Source organism: Mus pahari, chromosome 23 (genome assembly GCF_900095145.1).
Source record: "Mus pahari chromosome 23, PAHARI_EIJ_v1.1, whole genome shotgun sequence".
Classification (NCBI taxonomy): domain Eukaryota; kingdom Metazoa; phylum Chordata; class Mammalia; order Rodentia; family Muridae; genus Mus; species Mus pahari.
Genome location: NC_034612.1, coordinates 30,066,174 through 30,092,204, shown reverse-complemented (window position 1 = coordinate 30,092,204; position 26,031 = coordinate 30,066,174). Strand labels below are relative to the sequence as shown.

Below are 26,031 nucleotides of genomic sequence, written 5' to 3'. Positions count from 1 at the left end.
TCTCCATGTGGGCGGTGCTCTGGGTATAGAAGGACACACAGACACACCCTGTAACCACTGCACCCTAACCAACCGCACCGTGACCACCATGTTCAGAGGAGCCTCTGTTCCCGTTTGTCCCCACCCCTCAGCCACACACAGACCCTGGCATAGCTACCACCCTCCTCAGCCTCCTCCCGCCTCTAGCTTCCGACCCATTCACACTCATTCCTGCCCTCAAAGAGGCTGGACACTTCCTTTCCCAGTGTGAGCCACAACTCTTCCCACAGGCTCCCACTGATCCCATCAAAGCCACGATCCACAATGGCTTGCCTAAATGGGACCCTGAGCCACCACCACTACCCCAGTAAGAAGCCACAGAACACATGGATTTGGAGTTTTTTCCTTTGCAGATTTTTTTTTTTAGTAGACATAGTCTTTTTTTCTCTCTCTCATTTTACAGCAAACTTTGCAAATATAGATTTTTTTTTCTGTACAATAGAACAGCTAGAGTGTACAATGGAGATGGGGCTGAGGTGGGGGGAACCACACAATGTTTCCCAGCCTGCACCCCTCTTGCTGCCCTGACTGGTCCCCAGGCACAGTCCACCTCCCCACAGCCTCCAGAAGCTCCACCCTCTGCACTCCACAGCCTGGGGATCACATTTAAGGGGTACCACGAAGCTGGCCATACTTGGTCACATGCCCCACACTAGGTGACTTAGTTCTTTCTTCTTTCTCTCTCTCTCTCTTTTTTAAGATTTTCACTTTTATATATATATTTTTTTAAAAAGGAAGAAAATAAAGAGAGAGAAGAAGGAAAAGGAGAGAAGACTCAAAACAGGAAAGATAATGGAAAAACTTCCCCTCCCCCACCCCCACCCGTAAGACACAGTTTTCCGAAGTCCCATGTGTGCATGTGTGTGCATGTGCGTGTGTGAGTGTGTGCACGTGTGTGTGGATGTTTGTGTGTGCACGTGCACATGCATGTGTGTGCATTTGTGTGTGTGAATGTATGTGTGAGTGTGTGAGTGTGTGTGTGAGTGTGTGTGTGTGTGTGTGTGTGTGTGTGTGTGTCTTGCTTGCTTGCACCAGGCAGCAGGCACATTACAGTTTACATGGAAGTTAGTATATCTACTGTCGCGGCCACCTGCGGCCTCCCCAAGCTGTCCCTGTGGGCCAGGTGCTGTATGCAGCGGCCCCCGGTTGTGCACATATGTTGGATTTAGTGTTCCGTCTCGGTCAGGGATAGCTGCTGTGGATGGCCTATCCTTTTTGGTCCAATGGGTATCACGAGTTTCGGAGAGGACGGGCCCAGGCTGCCTTGGGCCCTGCCAAAGGGTGGAGGGAGGTTCAGGACTTGTGCTGGGCGGACACGCCTTTCCAGTAGTCTAGGATGTCATGCAGGTCCTCGTCTTTGGCAAACTGAACCTTCTTGCGCAGGGCGTGGCCAGCCGCCATGAACTCCGCATCATCCTTGTGTCTCCGTCGGCTCAGTCTGAGACGCTCCCAGATGCTTGGGGACGCCCTGCAGGTGTACTCGGGGCTGGATGAATAGCTCAGGTTGTGGTACTGTGGGGACAGCTGCGAGTAGACGAGGTCTCGGGGTCGTGGCCGGGTCAGAGGCTCCAGGATGGATGCCTTGCGGCCACCCAAGCCCTCGTGAGTGGGTGGAGGTGGTGGAGGGGCAGGTGGCTCGGCAGGGTGAGAGCCAGGGTATGAGTGCCGATGCTCGCCGTACTGGCGACTCTTGTCGGCCTCCGCCCGCAGCACAGTGGCCGCGGGTGTCACAGTGAGGATGGTCTCGGGCACAGGTGAGCTTTTTTCAATGTACTTGGTCTCGGTGGCTGGGGCCTTATGTGTGCCGGTGGCCTCAGCCCGGAAGGTGCGAGGGCTGCGTGCAGAACCGCTGGATGAAGTGCTGGCCCTCGGGGGCCCGGGCGCAGCTTCCACACTGTGGTGCCGCTGCAGGCCACCATGGCCAAAGGCATCTTTGTATACAGGGGACAGGAAGCTGTGCTTGCTGGCCAGAGGCTCGGACAGCAGCACCAGCTGCGGCTCAGCCGCGGACACGGCCCCCGATTTGGCGCCCTGGAAGGAGGTGGATTCGGACTTGAGGGCGTCGATGCAGTTGTTAATGATCTGGTTGACTCTGTCCACTTCCTTGGCAATGGTAGAGATCTCCGCTACCGAGCTCTGGGGTTCACCTGGCCGGCTCAGCTCACAGCCTCTGCGCTCCTGCGGCTCCCCGGTGCGCACTTCAATGTAGTTCCCCTTGGTGGCCTTGGGGGTCTCGCTACTCTCCACCAGCTTATACTGCTCCACATCACTGGTGGCGGCTGGCAGGTAGGGTATTCGAGTCACAGCCTCAGGACCGAGCAGCGGACCCTGGGTCAGGGGAGCCAGTCCAGGCGCCTCAATCTCAGGGCCGTACTTAAGCTCGATGATGGTTTTTTTCAAGCTGCCAGCTGCCGCCGCCACAGCCTTCTTGTGTTTCTCCTCCTGTCGCCTCCGCTTGCGCAGGCAGTAGTAGACAGCGCCCAGAACCAGTACCATACCGAAGAGGCAGCCCAGGATGGTCATGATGTAGTGGGTGGCTGTGGAGGGGCTGGGAACGGGACCCGGTGGGCTGGGCGGCTTGGGCAGGCAGATGGTAAGGCAGGTGTGGTTATGATGGGTGCCCGAGCTGGTGGAGACCACGCAGTATGTGTAGTTGGTGAGTGTGTAGAGATTGGTGAGGCGGATCTCCTCCTGAGGCTGGGTCAGCTTGGACACGGTGAACGATTTGCTGTTATTGTACTGCTCCAGCGTGTACATGCGGTTGAACGGGCTCGGCAGCTGCACCATGATGGTGGCCGAGTTCTGGGTCAGCTGCTTGACCTTCATGGAGGGACGGGCCTCTGTCTGAGGGACCAGCGTAGTCAGGACCACCAGTGGCGTGGTGCCGTCTCCAGAGAAGCACTCGTCATCAGCACAGGGCATGTCACTGGGCTCCGGTGGAGGCGGAGGTGGCGAATGTCCCGGCTGTGACCTGCCTGGCACCGGGCGGGGTGGGCCAAGCACCTCTGCAGTGTAGGAACCCTCGGTGCACACGGACTGCAGCTTGCTAAGTATGCTACGTTGGTGGCCGTGGCGGCCCTGGCCCAGGAGGAAGTAGCCTGCGTAGACAGGAGGGGACTCACACTGCACCCGGTCATGGGTCTGTGTGGCGTTGGTGAAGGCGGCCAGCCAGCGCAGGAAACCCAGCAGCTCACAGGAGCAGTAGAAAGGGTTGCTGTAGATCTCACACACTGAGAGCTTGGTCAGGCCTGCGAAGGTGCCGCTGCCTAGCTGCTGGATGCGATTCATGGAGAGATCTATGTTGACGATGTTGGGACACTCCCAGAAGGCGCTGGCCATCACCACCTCGATGAGGTTGGCCTGCAGGTACAGGTACTCGAGCTTGCTCAGGCCCCGCAGCATGCCCTCCGTGAGGTTGCGCAGCCGGTTGTAGCCCAGCTGCAGCACCTGGAGGTTGAACTGGCCAGAGAAGGCCCCGTCCTCGATGTAGCCGATCTCGTTCTTGGTGAGGTTGAGGTATGTGAGATTTCCGAAGCGGCTCAGGGAGGCGTACTGCACACTGCGGATTCGGTTCTCGTTAAGCCGCAGGTCCACGATGGTGTTGTTGATCTGTTGGGGGATGGCCTCGTAGGGCGGCTGGTTCTGGCTGCAGATGGCCAGCCACACGAAGCCTTTGTCACCCTCAATCAGCCAGCAGTCACCTTGGGCCAGCCCACCCGCGTGCAGTAACGTGGTGGCTGCCACAAGTACCCATGCCGCACCCCACCCGTGCCCAGCCATCTCGGGACACTGACTATGGGGATGGGGGTGGGCTGGGCAGTGGCCCCCCCCAGGGGACTTAGGGGTGGGATGGAGCACTGACTGCACTGTCAGAGATGTCCTGTCCCAAGCCGCATGGTGCGCAGGTGCTGGGAGGGAGTGGCTCCCTCACTGCCCGCCGCCCCTTGTCGTCCTCCCCGGTCCTGAGGTGGCCACAGCCTGTTTTCCCATGGGCCTGTGTATCCTGGTGGCGCCGCCCAGTTCCTCTGCCTGAAGTACTCTCTGCTACAAGAGAAGGGAGAAGAGAGTAAGTCACAGAAAAGACACATCCAAAGTCGCTGGGTGACTGACTGTCTGAAGAATCCAGCTGAGCCACCCACCACTGCCTGCTGTAACACAGAAACCACGATACGTGTCCCAGATCATTACGCTGGGCTGGGAGAGTCTGGGATCATCCAGGAAAGCAGACCTCCCTCGGGTCCACTTTCTTCACGTACAACGTGGACACGTCATCCCCTTGAGTGGCCAGCTTAGAGATATCGCAGTGAGGGACACCGGACACAGCCTCGGATCCGCAGGGAAACAAGCCTAGCGAAGAGACTCAGAGTTCTTTGGGCAGTGAGTGGCAGAGCTGGCTAAGGGCAGGACAGCCATCTCTTTGAGTTATTGGCTCTCAGCCCCCTTGGACGGCTTCGAAGTCACTTCTCCCCAAGAAGGGACAGCCACAGCACCTTCAGAACTGCCTGCAGGGGGTGCCGAACACCCAGCCAATGCGCGGGCTTGAGGCAGATCACCTTTTTTTCTGCCCTCAAGGAGGCAGGTGGTGGTGGTGGGGAAGTGGCCTGGCACGCTTCTGCCATGTGGCCCAGTGAACCACCCTCATGAATCAGCTGGCTGAACTCTGAGGCCATCCATCCACGTGGCACCCAGGACTTGAAGCTGTCCCCGAGTGGCAGTGGAGGAGGAACAGCCTGCTCTACCAAGTTCTTCTGGGATGGAGGGAGACAGTGAGATGACTCAGCAGATCAACAGCATTGCAGCCAGGCCTGATGACCCGAGTTCAATCCCCAGGGCCCACATGGCAGGAGTCACTCAGCTCCGACAAGTTGTCCTCTGACCACGCCCCCACACAAACACAATTAATAACGAAATGTAGAATATTAAACAACAACAACAACAACAACAACAACAAAGAAGTCATTTCCAAGCTTAACAAAAACATCCCCCAGTTCCCAGGGCCAGGACTACCTCCCTACATCTCACACCCCAAATTTGCATACATGCTTGGGCCTCTCTGTCTCTCTACCTCATGTCACCCCTGGCCATGTACACCAGGACCATGCCCTTTCCCAATTCCCAGGGCCAGGAGTGCATGTGAATAGGACTGTGGGCTGACAGGAAGAGACCTCGCGGTAGAACTGGGGTCCTTCACACCATGCTCCCCACCCTGCCCACTTGCGGGATGGAGAAATGGGTGTTAGCTTGTTAATACAGGGATTTACAGCAGCCTCCGTCACTGCTCAGTGGCCTGGCCAGCAGCCAGCCAAGTGCATTTCACCAATATTGACAGCTGAAACTAGGCAGCACTGAGGCGACAAAAATGAGGGTATATATATATATATATATATATATATATATATATATATATATATAATGTATTTCCTTTTTGCAAACACTATAAGCAGGACCTGGCTCCCAAGGGAATCCATTTCTGACTGAGAAAGATGAAGTGGACAGATTGGGGGTCTGGAAGAACCCAAGTACTGCCTTGGGGTGCAGCCGCCTAGGGTCTGCTTGAGCCTTGCGCACCGACCTGGGAAGGGGACATAGGACAGTGGGGTGGCCTGACCCTCGGCTGCACAGGAAAGCTCAAGCCCGAGCTGCTAGAGTCGGTCTTGAGCACCCTGGCCCGGGTGGGCAGAGCCTTTCTGTCCCAGCCTCTGGGAGGGGTGGCGCCTGGCAAGAGATCTTAATCAGCTGTAATCTCTTGCTCAAAATAACTGAAAGTCGAGTTAAGAAGGATTACAGGCCCAAAGAGGCGCCTCGGTGTCTCTTGCAGAGTGCCAGCCTCCTACGCACACGGTTGCAGGTGTTACTCGGACATTTGCAATCCTCTGTCCTCCTAGGCACGCATGCCTATGCTCACTTACACACGTGGGACAGGCTAAGTGGGGACCCCCAGGTCCTCTTTTTGTCCCCTCTGGCCTCTTTCATACTCCTTTGTCACCACATCACACCATGCACAGCAGTCTAGCTGTTTGTGCCATGATTCAGTACAGGGAACAGCCCCTTCTCCCCATCACCTCCCATTGGACAGAGCCTGCCAGATGGTGGTCTGCTGTATGAGGGCAGAGTACGAGGGACCTTGCTGCCAGACATGGTCTGGCCATCTGAGTCTTCCTGTAGTCATCTGCGATCCCACACCCAGGCTTGTCAGCAGCGACAGGCTCTTCAGGATGGGCAGGACCCGTGACTGTCCCCTCTACCTTGGTCAGCAGCCTCCCAAGCAAGGAAAGATGAACCTGCCCCTCACATTGCCTCTGCCTTACAGGGAGTCCCACCACCTCAGCCTCACGGGCTGCAAGAGTCTCCTTCCATGCTTAGGATCAGGGAAACTGAGATTCAGAAAGCAAGGCCCATCGTGGTTCACAGAGCGAATCGGCCCTTCCTGTCTAGGTCAAGGGTAGGTTGAAAGGACAGGCCCAGGACAACCGGAGCCATGGATACAGAATTAGGTGAAAGACAAGCCCAGAGTACTGAGGCCAGGGGGGTGCCAGGGGGAGTAAGTTATCAGGGCAACAGAACACATACCCTAGATGGGTGAGTGTCGATGGCCCAGGATGGTGTCCCAGTGGGGGATGGATGGGATGCAAGCTCCTCCATCCATGCATTCACTCATTCCATAGCTCACATATTCCCCTGATCTGCACCTCTCCTTGTCATCCTCTTCTATACCCCCATCTCTCCTTTCACTCTGTACTCAGTCTCCAGGGTGGAGGGTAGTGTGTAGACCCTGCATGAGGGGGCTACTTCCAGGCGCCGTGCTCAGTCCATCACCTGGACCAGACAGCACCAGGCCATGTTCTGTGTCAGGGTTCCTCTGCCCGGGTATGAGTACCTGATGTCAGAAGTGCAGCCAATGGCGATTAGATACGATCCTTCTAGAATCTTCCAGTGAAACAGCTAACACACTCAACCTGTGTGCCTCCTCCCTACCCACCCCCTCCTTCCCTTCAAAGCAAACGTTCTCAAAAGGGTGACTCATGGTCTCCACCTGTCTCTCGGCTTTATCTTTCTCCAGCCTCATTCATCCCGGATCTGAGAGAGTGATGTCTCCTGTCACTGTTACAGGTGACCTCTGGGGCACTAATTCCTGACCTTTGTCTTGTTCACTCCACGGCAGCCTCTGCCACAGGTATCTGATGCTCTCTGTGCCCCCATCCTGTCCTTAGAGCCGGGTTCTCATGAAAACCCTTGGATGACCCGCAGCTGGACTGTCCAGGGCTATCCCTTAATGCCTTCCACTTGACTGGACCCCGACTGGTCTCCATCTCCCTGACATTTCCTAGGTTGCAGGTGAGGTGTGCAGATGTGGGGGCCAGTGGGGCACTCCAAGGCCTACTGTGGGAGGCAGACTCCGTTTACAGAGTGCAGGAGCCAAACCTGGGTGCTGGCTCAGCTCGCTAGGACCAGCTGACAGCTCTGACCAGTGAACTGTCAGAAGTAGGAAGCCTCACATCCCAGCGAGGGCCCACCCACCTGGCCTGGATGGCCATGGCAGAGGTCCCTGACGGGGTGGATTAGACACTTAAAGAACTGTCACAGGGGAGATGGCTCAGGTGCTAGAGCACTTTCCATATGAACACGAAGAGCTGGACCCAGAGCCCTGTAACCTAAAAGCTAGGTGTGTGACCAAGGTGCTGGGGAGGCAGAGACAGGAGCGGCCCTGAGGCTTGGTGGCCAGAGAGCTCAGCTGGATCCACAAGATCTGGGCTAGTGAAACCCTGTCTCCAAAAAAAAAAAAAAAAAAATAGAGGTTGACCTCTGACCTCTGTGTGCAGTACATGCATGCACACATACACATCTGCATTCATGTGTACACATGCAGAAGGAAGGAACAAGGGAGGGAGGGAGGGAGGAAGGGAGGAGGGAGGAGGAGGGAGGAGGGAGGAGGAGGAAGGAGGAGGGAGGAGGGAGGAGGGAGGAGAGAGGAGGGAAGGGGGAGAGAGGAGGGAGGAGGAGGAGGGTCTATCGCAGGCCAGAGGAGCACCATCCAAAGACGCCCTGGGGCGCTCAGAGGATGGAGAAGGTTTCCTAATGGACTCTCATCACACACCTGACTCACAGATAGACAGGCCTGGGCAGCAAGCAACCAGCTTCTTGCCATAGCCTGCTCTGTGCCTGGTTCTCTCCACAGCAGGGGATGCCGAGCCTAGAGTGTAAGCACAGCAGAGGACCCTCAGAGAACCATGAACACAGCCCGGCAGGGGAGAAGAGAGCAGATCTGCCTCGGGCGTGGCTGCTGCTGGGCAGGGCTGAGTCCGCAGGCAGGAAGGAGGATGCGCACCCCAGGCAGGGGAGGGGTCGAGGGCACGAGGTCATGTGATCAGAGTCCTCACTCCTTAGGGGTGTGGGGTGTTTGGAGGGCAGAGTCGGCAGTGCCAGGCAGCACCCCGGGCTATAGTGGGTGGCTTCTAGGGCAGACTTGGGGGAGTACCTGGGTGACAAGAGGTGGGGCATGTGGATTTAGTTCCTGTCCAGTTCTTCCCCTCTCTGCTCCTCACCGCTTCCCTCCTCTTACCACAAAGGCGTAGTCAGGGGCCAGAGAAACTGAGGGTGAGGAGTCCAGCCCAGCCTCTCATTGCCAAACCCAGGCCTGTTTTCCCATCTGAGTCTCTTCAGGTGTCTGCAGGGTTCTTCAGACGGCGAGAGGGCCAGAGCCTAGTGCCTGGGAATGACTCTTGAACACATGCACACACACACACACATGCACACACACACAGAGACACACACACACACGCACACATGCACACACACACACAGAGACACACAGAGACACATACACACATGCACACACACAGACACACACAGAGACATATACACATGCATGCACGCACACACACAGAGACACACAGAGACATATACACATACACACACATGCACACACATGCACACACACGCACACACACAGACACACACACATGCACACACAGACACACATGCACACACAGACACACACATGCACACACACTCATGCACACAAGACACACACACATGCGCACACATACATAGGGCAGGGTGGGGATAACAGACTGAACCGTGTTTGTAATGTTGCCCCAACCCCACAGCCCTTCACTGGTGATGAATTTCAGTGTGGTCTTCAAGCTTTTAAACTTCTTATGGTCTGATTTGTATAACCATGGCGGACGAATAGGACTGATCATGTGTGTCTAAAAATACGGGCCCCATCTTCAATCATGGAGCCAGAAGTGCAGCCAGGGCAAAGCTGGAACCCAGCCAAGTGGAGTGGACTTCCTTCCCCTTCCTGCACCCCCAGGGGCAGCCCGGGCCGAGGGCCAGGGCAGGGACGCATAGAGATGGCTGGAAAGCTATCGATCGATAACTTTTCACTGTCCCAATGTTTTGCCAATAGATCATGTTTACTGCTAGCGCCCGCCCGCCCGCCTCTGCAGCAGGGCTCCAGCCAGAACTGTCCGGTGACGCTCTGCGCTCTGCGGCAGAGCCCGTGGGCTATGATGGGCAGGTCCAGAAGGCTGCACGGACCCAGCCTGGCCAAGACCAGACAGGGGCCAGCCCTTGCTCTTCAGCTCAGGTTGATGCGCTAAGGTTGGTTTGGCTAAGCCCTGGCTGGGTGACCTTGGGAAACTTACTGACCCTCTCTGAGCTTCATTCGGCTTCCCACTCTGTCAAGTGGAGATGAGCTCGGCCCTCCGTCCTGGGGTGATGATAAAGAAGCACGCGCCTTGTTATTTAAGGTTTCTAGAACCTTTGTACAGGGCGTTTTTCTCTGTTCTTTCTGGACCGTTTTCTAGACCCTCCTTACTCTAAGGACGCAGTGGTGAGAGACCTTGTACTGCAGTGTGGGTGGAGAGATAGGAAAGGCCCAGGGACCACTCCAGCCCACAAAGGCTGCCTGGGCCTTGCCTACACACCCAGCACCCCTTCCCTCCCCCTCCCCCTTCCCCTGCCACCAGTTCAAGCTCAGCCTGGCCAGGAGTTGAAAATGGCTGAGTCAGCTGTCTGGATCCTTGGGACTTGGTTACAGGGTCAGGCGGGGCACACCCTGGACCCTGGCTGGCCCTGACCTTGTCCTCCGACCGGCCAGGGACCGGAGGCTAGACAACACACTTGTCCATGCTATCTATGCTCCTCCCTATGGGAGCTCAGAGGTCACTGAGGAGGGTCAAGATGATGGGGAGACTGTCTAATGTCAGACGACCTTGTAGGAGAACCTTGTGTCTTGACCCATCTCCTCAGAGCGGGAACACTGCTAACACACAGCCAGGACAACTCCCCGCCCCATCTACATTTATTGAGCATCTACTGGATGCCAAAGCCATCCAGACAGAGGGAAGGGAGGAAGGGGGAGGGAGAGGGAGAAGCTCAGAGAGAGAAAGCCAGCCAGGAACCAGCAACCAGTAAAGACTTCGGCAGGCAATTTGCAGATAAGTAGTCTCCTGACTCACTCCAAACTTCCACAGGGGACTGTGGAGCTGGAGCCAGATGCATAAGGCAGCCAACATCCCCCAAGAGGCCAGCCTGGAGATGCAGGGGGCAGAGTCTGGTCTGCGGTTTCCTTCCCAACTAGAGCTGGGGCCCTGATCACTCCCTGTGGCCCTCCCTCCCTTCCTCCCTTTGCCGCTTCAGGCTGCTCTGAAGTTAATTAGGGACCCAAACACTTAATGGTCTCCGAAGCTTCCACCGGGCATCTTTTTAAATTAAAAAAGATGATGTATTGCACCATTGGAGGGAGAAATCAGCCCGCAAAGGCTCCCTGTTCAAGCGCTGGCAGGCGTCTTTGGAGGAGGGTGCCAGGCTGGTCCCTGAAGATGACAGACAGTGTGTGACCCTCTCCAGGAACTCTGCCATGTTCCCCATCATCAGACAGAGAGCCTCATTTAAAAGCAACCATGGGTCCGGGTGTCCCATCACACCCCCCCATAACTCTGGCAGCCAGGAGGTTCTATCTTTAGTCTGACCTGAATCTTTCCAGTTGTTTTGAGAGAAGGCTGGTTTGAGATCTGCTCTTCTCTACTAGAGTTGTGCTGACCTCTGAGTTCTCCTGAGTTCCAGAAAGCCTTTTTCTGATTCTCCTGACCTCAAGAACTCTGATCCTGTTTGGGGGCCTGGTGGAAGGGCCAGGAATTATACTGTAGGAGGCTGGCTGGTACCCGAAGGCAACGTGGGCCAGATCTCACCGTAGTCTACCACCAGGCCTGGGTACGGTGACCATCCACAAGCTACTCACTGGGTCACGCTGACCCTTGCGCCCTCAGCCCCTTGGCAATTTTTTCATGCACTAAAGATCTGGAGACTATGTCTGCTAAACACAAGGGGAAATGTGAAGATATGGCAAAGGCTGACAAGGCTCGTTATGAAAGAGAAATGAAAACCTACATCCCCCCCAAAGGGGAGGCCAAAAAGAAGTTCAAGAACCCCAATGTACCCAAGAGGCCTCCTTCGGCCTTCTTCTTGTTCTGTTCTGAGTACCACCCCAAAATCAAAGGCGAGCATCCTGGCTTACCCATTGGTGATGTTGCAAAGAAACTAGGAGAGATGTGGAACAACACTGCAGCGGANGACAAGCAGCCCTAGGAGAAGAAGGCTGCCAAGCTGAAGGAGAAGTACGAGAAGGATATCGCTGCCTACAGAGCTAAAGGAAAACCTGATGCAGTGAAAAAAGTGGTGGTCAAGGCTGAAAAGAGCAAGAAAAAGAAGGAAGAGGAAGATGATGAGGAGGATGAAGAGGATGAGGAAGAGGAGGAAGAGGAAGACGAAGATTAAGAGGAATAAGTTGGTTCTAGCACAGTTTTTTTCTTGTCTATAAAGCATTTAACCCCCCTGTAGACAACTCACTCATTTTAAAGAAAAAGTTGAAATGTAAGGCTGTGTAGGATTTGTTTTTAAACTGCTTTTTTTTTTTTTTTTGGTTTTGGTTTTCCAAGACAGGGTTTCTCTGTGTAGTCCTGACTGTCCTGGAACTCACTCTGTAGACCAGGCTGGCCTCGAACCCAAGAAATCCACCTGCCTCTGCCTCCCAAGTGCTGGGATTAAAGGTGTGTGCCACCACCGCCAGCTTTTGTTTGTAAACTGTACAGTATCTTTTTTTGTATAATCAACACACTGCTGAATGTGTCTTTAGATAGCCCTGTCCTGGTGGTATTTTCAATAGCCACTAACCTNGCCTGGTACAGTCTGGGGGTTGTAAATTGGCATGGAAATTTAAAGCAGGTTCTTGTTGGTGCACAGCACAAATTAGTTATATATGGGGACAGTAGTTTGGTTTTTGGGGTTTTTTGTTGTTGTTGTTATTTTCTTTTGGTTTTCTTTTAGGGTTTTATTTTTTTCATCTTCAGTTGTCTCTGATGCAGCTCATACAAAGATAATTGTTGTTCTGTTAACTGAATACCACTCTGTAATTGCAAAAAAAAAAAAAAAATTGTGGCTGTTTTGTTGACATTCTGAATGCTTTTAAATAAATACAATATCTTTTATTTAAAAAAAAAAAGATCTGGAGGCATCACTCTGAGCTGAGCTGAGGTCATAAATGAGCCTCTAGCCTTCAGATGTTACAATTATCTGGGAACTAAAAGCCCACCCAAGGGATGCCGAGGAGATGGACCAGTGGGTAAGGTTCTTCTGTGCAGGCCTGAGGACTTGAGTCCCATCCCCAGTCTCACTGGAAGCTAGACTTCTCAGTGTGTGCAATCCTGGTCCTGCAGAGGGGGAGAGAGGGGCGTCCTGGCGCTATGCTGCACACACTCTAGCTGGATCAGGGTGCTCCAAATCCAGTGAGAGACCCTGTTTCCAAAAGGATGTGGGGGGACTGAAGAGGACACTAGATGTGGGCTCTGCAAACAGCCACACACCCCCCAACACACACAAAGACACACACCCACAGTTAATCAATGAGCAATTAGTCCCCAGTATTACATTAATTAGGGAAATTAAGGAAAGCACACGAAATCCATCCTGAGGGTATCAGAACTGTGTGTGGCAGGAACCGGTGTGTGTCTGAGCCTCCAGCTGACCCTCAGTGGGACACAGCTCCACCAGATATGGGCCCATGACCTCTTCACAGAGTCCACAGCCCACTTCCTACCCCGTTCCCCTCATACCCACGGCTGCGCACACTCCGTTCGTTCGTCCTGAGAGCCACCACCAAGCTGCGAGGAGGTGAATGGAAAGCTCTCCTCCTTCCTGGGGCTCGCCCTGCTTCTGAGGGATGGAGACTACAGCCACCACCAGACTGCCCCGTCCCCATAGCTACCAGGCATCTCACAGAGGCCACACCACTTCTACCCCAGCAACACCAGGGAGTGGCATTCAGCCACCAAGGAGACTCCCCTGAGCCAAGTGTGGGGGTTCAAGCTGTCATCCCAGGAGCCTGACGCAGGAGGATTGTGAGTTCACTGTCAGCAGAGCCAGCCCTGGCTCCCACAGCTCTGCAGAGCAGGGACAATGACTTGTCCTCCTAGGGGACACTGCCTCACACTTCCCTGGTTTCCTATCAATGTTCACTGCACATGGAATGTTTTCCTCTGTGTGGGAAAAGGATCAGAATTGACTCCCTCCTCCTAAGTAGCAGCAAATGGCCCTGACAAGATGTATTGATTAATCTATTCCTTTAGGTTGATTTCTGATTCTCCAATCTTGCCCTCCCTCCCCTCCTCTCTTCTTCCCTCCCTCTTTCCCTCCCTTCCTCCACAGCCTTGCTCAGCTTCCAACCTTTTTCCAGGACTTTGTGTATTATCACAGATGATCCCAGTAGGGTTGGGAAGATGGTTTAGACAGTGCAGCGCTTACTGTGCAAGGAAGAGGCCCGAGTTTCACCTCCAGAACCAACATAAAAAGTGGGGCCTGGTAGCATTTGCTTATGACCCCAGAGGTGAGATGGTAAAGCCAAGGGGATCCCTGGGACTGGCAGGGCAGTCAGCCTTGCCTAATTGGTAAGCACCTACAGAAGGAGAGAGCCTGTCTCAAAAACAAAGTGGATGGCACTGGAGGAGCGACACCTAAGGTTGGCCTCCGGCCTCTTTGCTTGTGTCCAAGGACACACACACACACACACACACACACACACACGCACACACACACATGCACACACACATGCACACACACACACACACATGATAAGAATTGCACCAACATTTATGACAGCCTCGTGGGACAGAAGGTGGCCTCTTGGCATAGCCTCCCAGGACACTCCCTGCCCCTCTCTTCTTTTACCAAACTGAACACACTCTAGGACTGGTCGCCATTGTCCTTCAGATATTTAGCATCATGTCTACCAGGAAGGCAAGCATATTATAACTAAATTGGTTATATATGCTGATTGCTCATTTTATTTATTTATTTTTTTTTTAGTTTTGGGCAGGAATTTTTGTTGCTCAGGTTGGCCTCAAGCTTACTACAGGATAACCTTCAACGTGTGATCCTCCTGCCTCCGTCTCGCACATGTTGGGACTGCAGACATGCACTACCACACAAACACACTCCATTTCTCTGGTCCTGAGGGGGAGGGAATCCAGGGCTTTGTGCCCCCAGGCAAACACTCCACCGACCAGGCCACGCCCCTACCCCACTGCTATCTTCCTTGAATATTCATTTTGGAGGAGGGAACAGTTGTTTGAGACAACTCTCCCCACATACCACAACACTCTCAATCCTCCTGCCTCAGCCTCCTGAGTACTTCCACGTGCATCCTAAGCATGATCCTCTCCTGCTTTTCAAACCTGGCCACCTAGTACAGGACTGTGCTCAGACTGGACATTAATTCTGGAGTAACTCCTAGGGAATATTCTGGCAAGCCTCTCCGCCTTGTTATTTTTCCTCCCCTGTCCCTTGAGAAGACATTATCGAGCTCTTTATAATGATCCTAAATTTTTCTTGTCAAATTTTCTAGAAATTCCTCGGGGCTTCTGCGCTGTTGTTTTTATTGTACCCATCTCGAGCAGGGACCAATTATTTCATTACTTGTTCCGACCACTTGTTCTTTAGCGCAAATGAAAGTTATTGATCCCTGTTACGTGTTTTCTCTCTGGCTCTGTACCTTCATATTAAATTCGTATATTAAATTATTTTTCAGTAGCTTCTCTTGGGTCTCAGATCACACTGTCGGCCAATAATTACATTTTTTTTTTCCTAGAGATGGCTGTTCAATTCGCTTTCCTATCTTATTGCTATGTCTACCGTCGCAGTGCAAGCGGAAGTGCTGTCTTTGCTCTAATGAAAGGTTTTGAACTGGAATGATTTTTTTTTTTTTAATGCCATCATTTAGAATAGTCCTGGCTGCCACGCTGAAGCAGATCGTTCACTCTAATAGCAAAGTCCCTTCCCGGGCCTATTTTTAACTGTTCCTTTAAAACCAGAAATTGGCACCAGGGCTTGGTCAAACGCCCTTTGTCATTTATTAACAGCATGCTGGCTGACTGGCTGATATTATATATCATATTAATTGCTCTAGCTCGAAGCCATCTCTGAATTCTTTGTATGCATCCTGTATAATCGAGGGAGATCATCTCTCTAATGTTCTTCCGACCCAAGACCGCACCTGCTCGTCCCAAGGAGGTCTTGATGGTTTTCGTGGGCAAGGATGCTGTGGGGTTCCATTTCTGGGATGTTTTTGCCACTCTGGAAGTGTATGGGAGTCTACTGCCTCCTCCTCCAGGCGGCTGGAGACTCGGCCTCAGATGTTCTTGGAAGGGAACGGCTGCTTTCAGAGACTTGGGGTCTTTCTCTGAGGCCACGTGAGGGACCTTTGCATCTGGGATTAGCCCACGGTAGGGCAGGAAGCATGGTGACCTCTGAGAGCACGTTAGGAACTTAGAAGGAATCTCTCTTGGTAGATGCAGCTAGGTGGGGTGGGACCTTTGGGGACACAGGTCCCAACTGGTGAAGTCTTGCTTAGGAGCCACTCCATGTCCCCCCTCCAGGGCTCTCAAGTCACCCAGGCGTGGACATGTGGGTACTCTAATCTACCCTAGGGGCCACTGAAGAGACACAAGGAGAAATAGAAGACTTACTCTACCCCGTCTCACCCCTTCTAGTGGACAGATGGACAGCGTCAGAGCTCCCAGAAAGAGCAGCTTATGGAGTACAAGCAACAACATCACTTCCTGGTGCTCCCTGGAGACTTCTACCTTGGCACCCTTGAACCCAGGCCAGCCTGGGGCTTACCAGGCCACGGTGCTGGTGAAAGCAGCCGAAGTCACCCTGCGGCATGTTGTGGAAGTGACTTCCATGCCATCCTGCTGTGCTTGTGCAGGCTGTATGCCTGGGAACTGGGGTGTGGAGTCCAAGGGCCCCGTTAGTGCCTACCTGGGGGGCAAGTGTCACACTGAGCAGACCTAGCAGTGCCACCAAGCCCTTCCCTGGGTGCTCGACTCACACATCACTGGATGTGGAACTGCTTATTACAGCAGCCATGGCAGGGGCAGTGGCAGGGACAGGGCCAGAGACAGGGTAGGTGGAGGCCTCACATCCCAGCTCCCCTCCCAGTTTGTCCAAGGGAGTCCCAAGGCCTCAGTGTCCTGCTGAGCAGCCTCGTACACCTGGTGCTGAGGTGGAAGTTGGCAGGGACCCTGTACAGGGACCCTGTACAGGGATTGGGCAGCACTATTGGCACAAGCCAGGCTCTTCAGCCTTCCAATTCAGTTGATAGCCATAGGCTTCCCTGCAAACAACTTGTTGTTGTTGTTGTTGTTGTTGCTGTTACTGTTGTGTGTGTATGGGTGGGTGGGAGTGGGGGGGCAGAAGTCATCCTAAGCTATTGTTTCAAACCTCTCAGTAGTGACACAGACTGGCTAGGCAGAGAGCACCAGGAATCCTCCTGTCTCAGCCTCCCCAGCTTTTTAAATGGGTGCCGGGGACCAAAATTCACATCCTCCTGCTTCTCCCCACCCCCAAGCATGCTCCTAAACACCTCCGACTCTCATTTTATTTTTTGGATGAGTGGGCCAGTTGATAACTGAAAACAGGCCCACGATGACAGCCAGTATCGAGGGTTTCTGTGGCCGTGCGGGGCAAGGACCAGTGTGATCCTGCTCAGGGCACCGGAGTGGGTAGCTGCAGACCTTCAGCTCCCCTGGAGGAAAGTGCTCAGTCAGTCTGACCTCTGTCTCTCTTCTTTAAAAATGTGGACAATGATGTGGCCTCCTAAGAGAGCCACTCAACCACTGAATCACGCAGCCACAGCAGTCTGCGAGAGGGTCGAGGTTCTTTTGTTTGTGATGGGAGAGGGATGGTGGGGGGGGAAGGGAGCATGGCTGAGGTTCAAGAGGGAAGAGGATGAAAGAGAACTGGTTGGCGACTGGATGTGTGTGTGTGTGTGTGTGTGTGTGTGTGTGTGTGTACCTAGCTGGAGCAGGGTGTGGCTTTCCATGGAGTCGCACAGCTTGCTCCAAGTCTGAAGAAAGAAAAAAAAAAAAAAGCAAAACCAGAGAATGGTGTTTGCAACAGGCAGGGTGCTGAGCTGGAGTGCAAGGCACACGGAGGGGGGGCACATGGCAGAGGTGGAGGGACAGAACACCATCTGATCCCCTCCGTGGGCTGGGAAGGTGGGCCCTGGAGGCCATGGGTGGGTGGGCCTGGCCTCAGGACACAGCGTCCTCTGGAGGTGTGGGGCCCAGGGCTCAGGGTCGGTCCCTGCAGCTCCACCTTCTTGAGCCATCAGGGCTCCTGCTGGGAATCTTGAGGAAGCTTGGCTGGAGCCTCCAGGCAGAGAGAAGAATTGGAGATCAGAGAGTGGGGAAAGAAGCCCTCTGCAGGGGCTAGTGAGAACTCTGGCAACTGCAGGGTCAGCCCTAGGAGGGTCCTTGGCCACTGATGAACGAAAGAGTCACCAGCTCCCTTCAGCCTCTTTCATTGGAAAGAATGAAAGTCTGACCAAGTTACATAGCTTCTGACAATGTTAGAGCCTAAGGCGATCTCCCCACCAGAATAAAAGTCCCTCTCCCTCACCCTCCTGGGGTGGAGTTGCCACAGCCTAGTGCAGAGTCTGGATAGTGATGGGAGCCACGGGTCTGGAATTTTCTATCCTGAGAACTGCTAAGTCCAGTGCACCCCCAGTCCACGACTCTTACTGTGCCCAACCCTCACCGCAGGCTGCACGCAGCACGGGTCTGCTTCCTGTCTCGCTGCCTGGCAGCTGGGAACCTTCCGTATTAGATGTCACAGTCGGCCTGGAAACGACCCAACTAGGGCGTGAGCATAGCCTCAGGGTCGTGCCAGGCTCCTTCCTGATAAAGTCCTTGGGGGGTTAACCCCGGCTCATGGCTCCCTGCCAATTTGCCCATGTCTCCAAGTCCCTGTCTATCACCTGCCACCTGCAGGCAGTAGCTTGTAGGCCATGCACCTCCCAGCTAGAGACCCCTAGACTGACTCTCTCCTCTCTCTCTCTCTCTCTCTCTCTCTCTCTCTCTCTCTCTCTCTCTCTCTCATACACACACACATGCATGAACGCACATACATACACACACACATTCTTCTTTCTGCTCTCTGAGAAAGACCCACACTGCTGCTGTGACTTCAGGGCCAGCTGAGGCGGGTTTTAAGGCTGGCAGCCTTCCTGTGAGGCCACTACCCCATTCCCCAAGAGTCCTGCACCTGCCTTAGGGGACTGAACAGTGCCATTTCCCACCTCTGCTCTGGGAGACCCTGGAGAGCCTCCCAGACCCCAACCTGCCCTCTCTTTGGCCTGATGACTCTCAGAGCAGAACGTGGGTGCTGTCCCCGCCTAGGCACACTGTGGCAAGCTTGAAGACCCTATGGTGATATTCCTTTCGAAAGGATTAGTGGCTCAAGTCCTCGTGCACAACAAAACTTGTTCCACAAGTGGGCAGAGAAGTGTGGGCCCCATGCCACATGCAGGAAACAGAAAGACAGACGATGAACTTCAAGATGCAAACTCCGTTGATGTCATAGAGACAGGAGATGGTGCTCTGCGTACGCCCTAGTTTAGTGTCAACTTGACACAAGGAAGAGTCATCGCAGCGGAGGGAGCCTCAATGGAGAAAATGTCTCCATAAGATCAGGCTGTAGGCAAGCCTGGAGGGCATTTTCTTCTTTAGTGATGGATGTGGAAGGAGTCGGACCATAGTGGGTGGGGCCGTCCCTGGGCTGGTGGTCCTGGCTGCTGCACAGCTCCTGCCCTGCGGGAGTTCCCACCCTCACTGTATTTGATGATGAACTGTCCTATGGACCTGTGAGTGAAATCAACCCTTTAATTTTCCAAGTTGCTTTTGGTCATGGTGTTCCTATCGTAGCAACAGTCACCCTTACAAGATGCTAGTCAGGTTTGGTCTGGTCCAGCACAGCTTGGCACTCAGCTGAACTCAGTTCTGACCTTGAGGGACATGAAGAAGTCCAACCCACATCGTCCCTGTTCTGAGGATTTACCTCTGTTCAGAGGTAGTTTACAGGCACCTCGTGAGTCTAAAGAGACTGTTCCCATTTTACAGATGGTGAGCCTGGGTTCTCACAACAGTGAGGTCAGAGTTCAAACCAAGCAGCCAGGCGCAGAGTCTCTGAATAACCTGAGGTCACATGGCCTGCAGGTTGACAGAGTGAGATTCAGGATGAATGGGCAACCCCTTAGGGATAAAGCAGAGAGGCTCATGGGCAATGGGGACAATTAGAGGGCTGCCTAGGACCTAGAATCCACAGAGCATGCGGGACCACAGCTCCAGGCTGAAGGTGAGTACTGCTGTCTCCAAGCCCACTTGATGAATGGGGCACCCGCACACCTGGGCGGAAAAACTTCAGGAAAAGACACCCGCGCCTGTGAGCCGAGAGTCTAGTCCCTGAGGACGCTGGAAGAGGTGTGGGAGGGTGCACACACTGGTTTGTTCAGAATGCACAGAGAGGGACCCCAGGAGTCTTCGGAGAATCCGGAGGAAGTAGCACAGGGCATGTCCACTGCGGACTACTTTACATCGATGAAACGGAGCACACGGCACGGCCGAAAGCACACCACTGGGCACACCTGTTCAGTTACTGTCCCTCATGTCAGAGTTTCAGAGTTGGCAGCAGCGGTCTCCTTTGCTGGGCTGGGGTAAGTATAAATGTAGAAGTGTGTGGGAATACAAATCACAAAAGGAAGGGAGGGGGAAGGGCTCAGTGGGGCCCCAGTGGCTGTAGGGAAGCTCAGTGGGGCCCCAGTGGCTGTAGGGAAGCTCAGTGGGGCCCCAGTGCAGGGGGCTGGGGAGATGGCTTAGTGGGTAAAGTGCCAGCCACACAAGCATAAGAATCTGAGTTCAGTCTTTGGAACTCAAGTAAAACCCCCCTGAGGGGGAGGGGCGGATACACGAGCACCCTTGGACCTCGATGGACAGAGGCCAGGCAAGTTAATGAGTTCCAGGCCAAACAGGAGACCTTGCCTCACAAGATATGACTGAGGACATGGGACAGTCAGCCACTGGCATTACATTTGTTCACACACGTGTGTGTGCACACACACACATACACATGCATGTGCACCTATTCATGCATGCGCACACACATATATATTCACATTCATGCAAGCACATACACACGTGTGCATGCATACACACACATATATATGTGCATATGTACACATACATGCACGCACACACACACATATACACATCCAGGCAAGTGAGCACATGCACAAATAGGCGCAAGCACACAACTGCATACACATATGCACATGTGCACACATTCATGCGTGCACACACACATATATGTATATATATATATGCACATGTGTGGATGCATACACACACATATATGCACACATATGCACAAATAGGCACATGCACACAAGTGCATATACACATGCGCACACACACACACACACACACACATCCTACATAGAAATGACTAGGATCCACCTATGATTCTAGCACTCAGGAGCAGGAGGTTGAGGCAGGAGGATTACAAGTTTGAAGGCAGCCTGAGCTACCTAGGGATGCCATGCTGGGTTCCTCCCCAGACAGTATAATGGCAAATTCTCTTCTGAGGACCTCAGCAAAATTGAAAGTTGAAAGATAAGCAGAGCCAAGGAAGGACCTGCTGCTGTGTGGCGGGAGCCATGGGAGTGTGAGGAGCCACCTGGGAGGGGTACCCATTGTGTTATTCTTTATACCTTTGGTCATAGTAAATATTTTATAATTAGTGAAATATTTATTAGGGATTCCTTAAATATTTGAGATGTCTTGAATATTTTATAATAAATTTTAAAACGTTTTGAAAAGGAGCCGCTTGTGGTTACAGACCGAGTTCCCCATCTATGAGGTGTGCAAGGGCAGGCTGTGTCAGGGTCCTTACCTCAGAGAAAGCTGGGCTGACAGAGCGGGTTGTGAGGTCCTGCTGGGGTGTGTGAGGAGTGGGGATCAGGTGTCTGTCTGTCTGTCTGTCTGCCTACAGCTCTGGATAAGAGTCCTTCTGGAGAAAAGCCGTTTTCTCTTGCTCTGAGGACTGGGATGGGATGCCGAGTCATCGCAGGGTCCCTGAGCAGCAAGGGGCAGCATGTAGGCCCTCTGCCTTTGTAAGGACAAATCCTGTCAGCTGCAGAGGGACAGCGCTGGCCATGCGGCACGGCGCACAAGAACTATGGGTCACGAGAGCTCGTATCCCTCCTTCTGAAGACAGTGGGGTCAACTTTCTGGACACCCTCTAACTTGGCCAATGAGGCTTTAACCTTCAGCAGTTCTCAAGCTGTAGGTCTTGACCCCTTTCACGGGGGTCACCTAAGACGATTAGAAAACACAGATCTTTACATTACAATTCATAACAGTAGCAAAATTACAGCTATGAAGTAGCAATGAAAATAATTTTATGGTTGGGGAGTCACTACACCATGAGGAACTTATTAAAGGGTTGCAGCACTTGAAGTTTGAGACCTGCTGCACGAGAGGAACTGGAGGTTGCAAGTAGGCTCAGCCATTCAGTTCCATCCAGAACATCACACGTCTGTCCAGCCACCAGGAGCCACCAGCCCACCTCAGCCTCTGCTCTAAGATCCTGAAATTGCTGGTTTTGGCCCAGAGAGGGCAAAGGGCACTCCTGGAGACACAGAGGCAGATTAAGTTAGAGCAGGGGAGCTACAATCTTGACCCCTCTCTATGTTATCATCTAACCCTTCCAAATGGCATGGGGGCTAGAGCACTCCCTGGCAATTGGATTCCTGTGCTCTGTCCCCAAGGCTTGGAGAACTTTGGAGGGCTGGTGGCCTGAGCGGGGAGAAGCAGCAAGGTGGGGACTCTCAAGTGGCGCTGACCTTAACTTTATTCTTATTATGCATGCTATGTGTGAATTCGTGCACAGTCATGTGGGTGGCAGAGAGCACATGTGTGCCACCACACACGTATTGGGGTGGGAGGACAGCCTCAAGCGTCAGTCCTTGCCATCTGCCTTGTTCAAGGCCGGTTGTTTGCCTCTCCTCTGCGTAGCTAGCTGACCCGTGCGTGAGCTTCAGAGTCTCCTAACTCTGCAGCCTATCTCCCTGTAGGAGCGCGGGGAGTGTAGACAGACAGCACGGTGTTTTCTGTAGCTTGAATATCGCATAAGCCTTGGCCTTGCAGCCAGAGCGTGGATAGACGCTTCTCCGGCTGAAAGCACGTTCTATGGACTCTAGTGGGACTCGGTGTGCTGTGTGGATGGTGGGCTGGATCCACGGTCTCCTCTCTCCAGCGCCTGTTCTTTCCAAAGTATATTGGTTTCGTCTTGTTTGGTAACTTCTAGCAAGAGAGAGCTTTCTGGAAGGAGTCATGGAAAGCCTTGGGGGTGACCCTACACAGGGGCTTAAGGTGCCCTCATGCCTGCTGTCTCCCACTAGGTCCCAGGATCCAGGTCATCCATCCATGGAGAATTCAAGAATCCTGGTTGGCCACCAATTCTATTCTCTTCCCATCCTTTAAACTTGAGGCTGGTGAGATGGCTCAGCAGGCAAAGGGGCTTGCTGCTAAATCTGACAACCTGAGTTCAATTCCCAGGACCAGCATGATAGGAGAGAACAAACTATAGCAAGCTGTGTGGTACAGACAGACACACATTCTCTCTCCTCTCTCCTCGCTCTCTCCTCACTCTCTCTCCTCTTTCTTCTCTCTCTCTCTCTCTCTCTCTCTCTCTCTCTCTCTCTCTCTCTCTCTCTCATAAACTCAAATCCTGCTCAAGCAGGATTCACCCAGTGGCACTTCCTGATGTCCTTGCAACTGGTCACAATTAGTGCTGAAGCTTTGGAGGGGCTAAGTAGAGCTGAAGGTTTCCAGCATGTACTTAATCCGTGGGTACAGGGTTGCCCAGCTGAGATGCAGATGCAATGGTAGGAGCTAAAGCAACCACTTCAGCTCAAAGAAGCTGCAGGGAGAGATGCCTGCCCTACACACCTGGACCATTGACTTCTGGGCTGCCGAATGGGGGGCATAGAAACATTTCTCATATTTACCTTGTTTTGGTTCATTCTCAAGACCTTCTTCCTTGGAAGATCCAATTACTGAAAGAGGGCTCGGCAGGACCATGGAGGTATATCCATGGGAGTATATCCTGTCCCTGGCATACCAGGCCTTCCTCTTTGCTGCCCCCCTCCACGGCCCACCCTGGTGAAACTTTCTGGTGCTCACACAAGCTCCAGAAATGGCAGCCATGGAGTGCACCTCAGAAACTGAGCCTCAAGCTCCCACACTGACTGTGTGCCTACTTGGTGCAGCCCGCCTGGAGCTGCGACCTACTGGGTGTCTGATGAGCAGGCTGCCCAGTGGAGGATGCCTGGGCTCCCAGAGCAACAAGTGGAGAGCTGGGCTGGAGCGATGGAGGCCTGTGCTGGAGCCTGGGCTAAGGCCGCCTCCTCCCTCTATCTGACCTCAGAGCCATGGCACCGTGAGTCACTTGGGCAACAGGACAGGAGGCCTTAGGCACAAGACTCAGCGGCGCTAACCAAGAGAGCACTAAGTAAACGCCGCCTACAGGAAGCCCCTCAGCTCTGGCCCGCGTCCCCCCACATCAAATCACAGCCACAGCTGGAGACAGCCTCTGTGCCCTCAGCTGCCACTTAGGTCTCTCCACCATCACTCCAGTGATCACTCATCATGGCCCGCCCTTCCTCTGTAGCGCCAACAGAGTTCAGTGATGCCCCGAGGCATGCTGGGATGGTGGGACAGGGGTTCAGCCATTGGGAAATGTGGGCTCCAGCGAAGCATGTGCTGGGATAGTCAGCCCGCAGCCTGGTCGGCAGGGAGTGAGCTCGGCTGCCTTCCTGGTAACGCGGCTACAGGATTCCGTTTCCTCTCTTATGTTCTCTTTCCTGCCCGAGACACAGATGCAATGGCTGGGGATACAGCAGTCGCCTTAAGACCATGAGGACAAATAAATGCTCGTGACACAGAGAAAGAACTAGAGGCACTGACTATAGCTCTCAGGATGGTACCCCATCACCACGCTCTTCACACAAGAGAGAGGAGCCCTGTGCAGGGTTCAGCCCTACACTGCAGACCTCTGTCTTACACACTATCTGGCATGGCATAAAAGAATGCTGAACTGCTTTATTAGGGAGTGGCTCTAAATTCTAATTCTCTGAATACTGACTCTGTTGGATGCAAAGTCTCAGACCAGGGTTAGTGGGTCTTAACATTCTCTCTCTCTCTCTCTCTCTCTCTCTCTCTCTCTCTCTCTCTCCATCCTCCCCCCCTTCTCTCTTTAATAAAGCAATAGCAAGCCTTGGGCTCTAAGCCTCCCTGGGGCTAGAGCGTCCAATGAGAATTTAATAACATTGTTTTCTTTCCATTGAATTTATTTTTATGATTATGAATTCTATTTATGGCCGGGGAGACCTGTTTTCCATTTGTGTAGTGCTATAAAACTTCCCTTTATATAAATGTATTTAAGTTTTTAAAAAGCAGATTGATTTAGAGAGAAGCTGTAAAGGGTGTCACGGCAGGGGAGGTGGGGTTCCTGAGGGGCACAATAGTGGGGACTCTGGGCCTATTGCCCAGCCTTCGGATCATTCAGTCACCTCTGGGAATGAGGTGAAGGCAGAGCCCTGAAGGTCACAACCGCCTGCTGCCTGCTGGGGACATAGCCCTACTCGCCCAGCCCTGATTGTCCTGGAGAGTTTCTAGAAAGCCGGTCTCAGAGTCATGGCCTGAACGATTTGGGGCTGGGCGGGGGCAGGAGTCTGGTCACCCCAGCCTTCTTCAGGCTCCTCTACCCGCCTGTGGCAAGACTTCAAAAGCAGGGGCTGCGGGAGCTGGCGTGACCTTTTGCTAATTAGCCAGTGCTGTTTGCTGCGCTGTCTCCAGAGGATCCCTAGACAGCGGCTCAACAGGCCAACATGGCCGCTGTCAGGCCCCTGTCGCCCTGGGGGCACACAAACAGTTCTGTGCTGGAAAAAGCATGGCAAAGCTGGGCTCCGCACCATAAGGAGGAAAGGGCAGGTCGCCAGGCTGCCACTGGCCCTGGCAAGTCAGCTCAGGTTATCTGGATAGCTAAGACGCTGCGTCCATTTCTCAGACAGGGAAACAGAGGCAGAAAGGAGGGAGGGGCCTTCACAGAGGGTCTGGGGTCCACCTCCCCAGGCCGTTCTCACCACAACCGCCAGACAAGCTCAGTCTCTGCTCCTGTAAACAGAGTCTGGCCGAGGACCCCGCATCATGGAGGGGCCTTTCTGGACTCTTAGTGTGACTTCCAGGAAAGGGATTTCTTGGGATGAAGTCTGTGTACAAGGAACAAGAGAAAGGCAGAAACAGAGAAGATGGGACTTGGCACTGCTTGAAACACTAGGCATAGGAATCTAGGGAATGGGGCGTGTCCCAAGGCAAAACCCCTGCCTAGAATCCCCCAGTGAGGGTTGGGGTGTGGCTCAGTGGTAGAGCCCCTGCCTAGAATCCCCCAATGAGGGGCTGGGGTGTGGCTCAGTGGTAGAGCCCCTGCCTAGAATCCCCCAGTGAGGGGCTGGGGTGTGGCTCAGTGGTAGAGCCCCTGCCTAGAATCCCCCAGTGAGGGCCTGGGGTGTGGCTCAGTGGTAGAGCCCCTGCC

At 53.5% G+C, this 26,031-nt stretch overlaps 1 protein-coding gene across 3 annotated transcripts in view; it reads right to left on the bottom strand.

Annotated features, from left to right (window-relative positions):
- Window positions 1-366: 366 nt before the first annotated feature.
- Window positions 367-26,031, bottom strand: part of Elfn1 (extracellular leucine rich repeat and fibronectin type III domain containing 1) — a 66,010-nt gene continuing 40,345 nt past the window's right edge. For 2 of the 3 annotated variants that reach the window (XM_029533451.1, XM_029533452.1), the window contains exon 2: window positions 367-4,083. In XM_029533451.1, coding sequence (XP_029389311.1) covers window positions 1,333-3,819 — 2,487 coding nt within the window. In that variant the 5' untranslated portion in view covers window positions 3,820-4,083 and the 3' untranslated portion in view covers window positions 367-1,332. The remainder of the gene's footprint in view (window positions 4,084-26,031) is intronic. The other variant, XM_029533453.1, reaches the window with a different exon arrangement.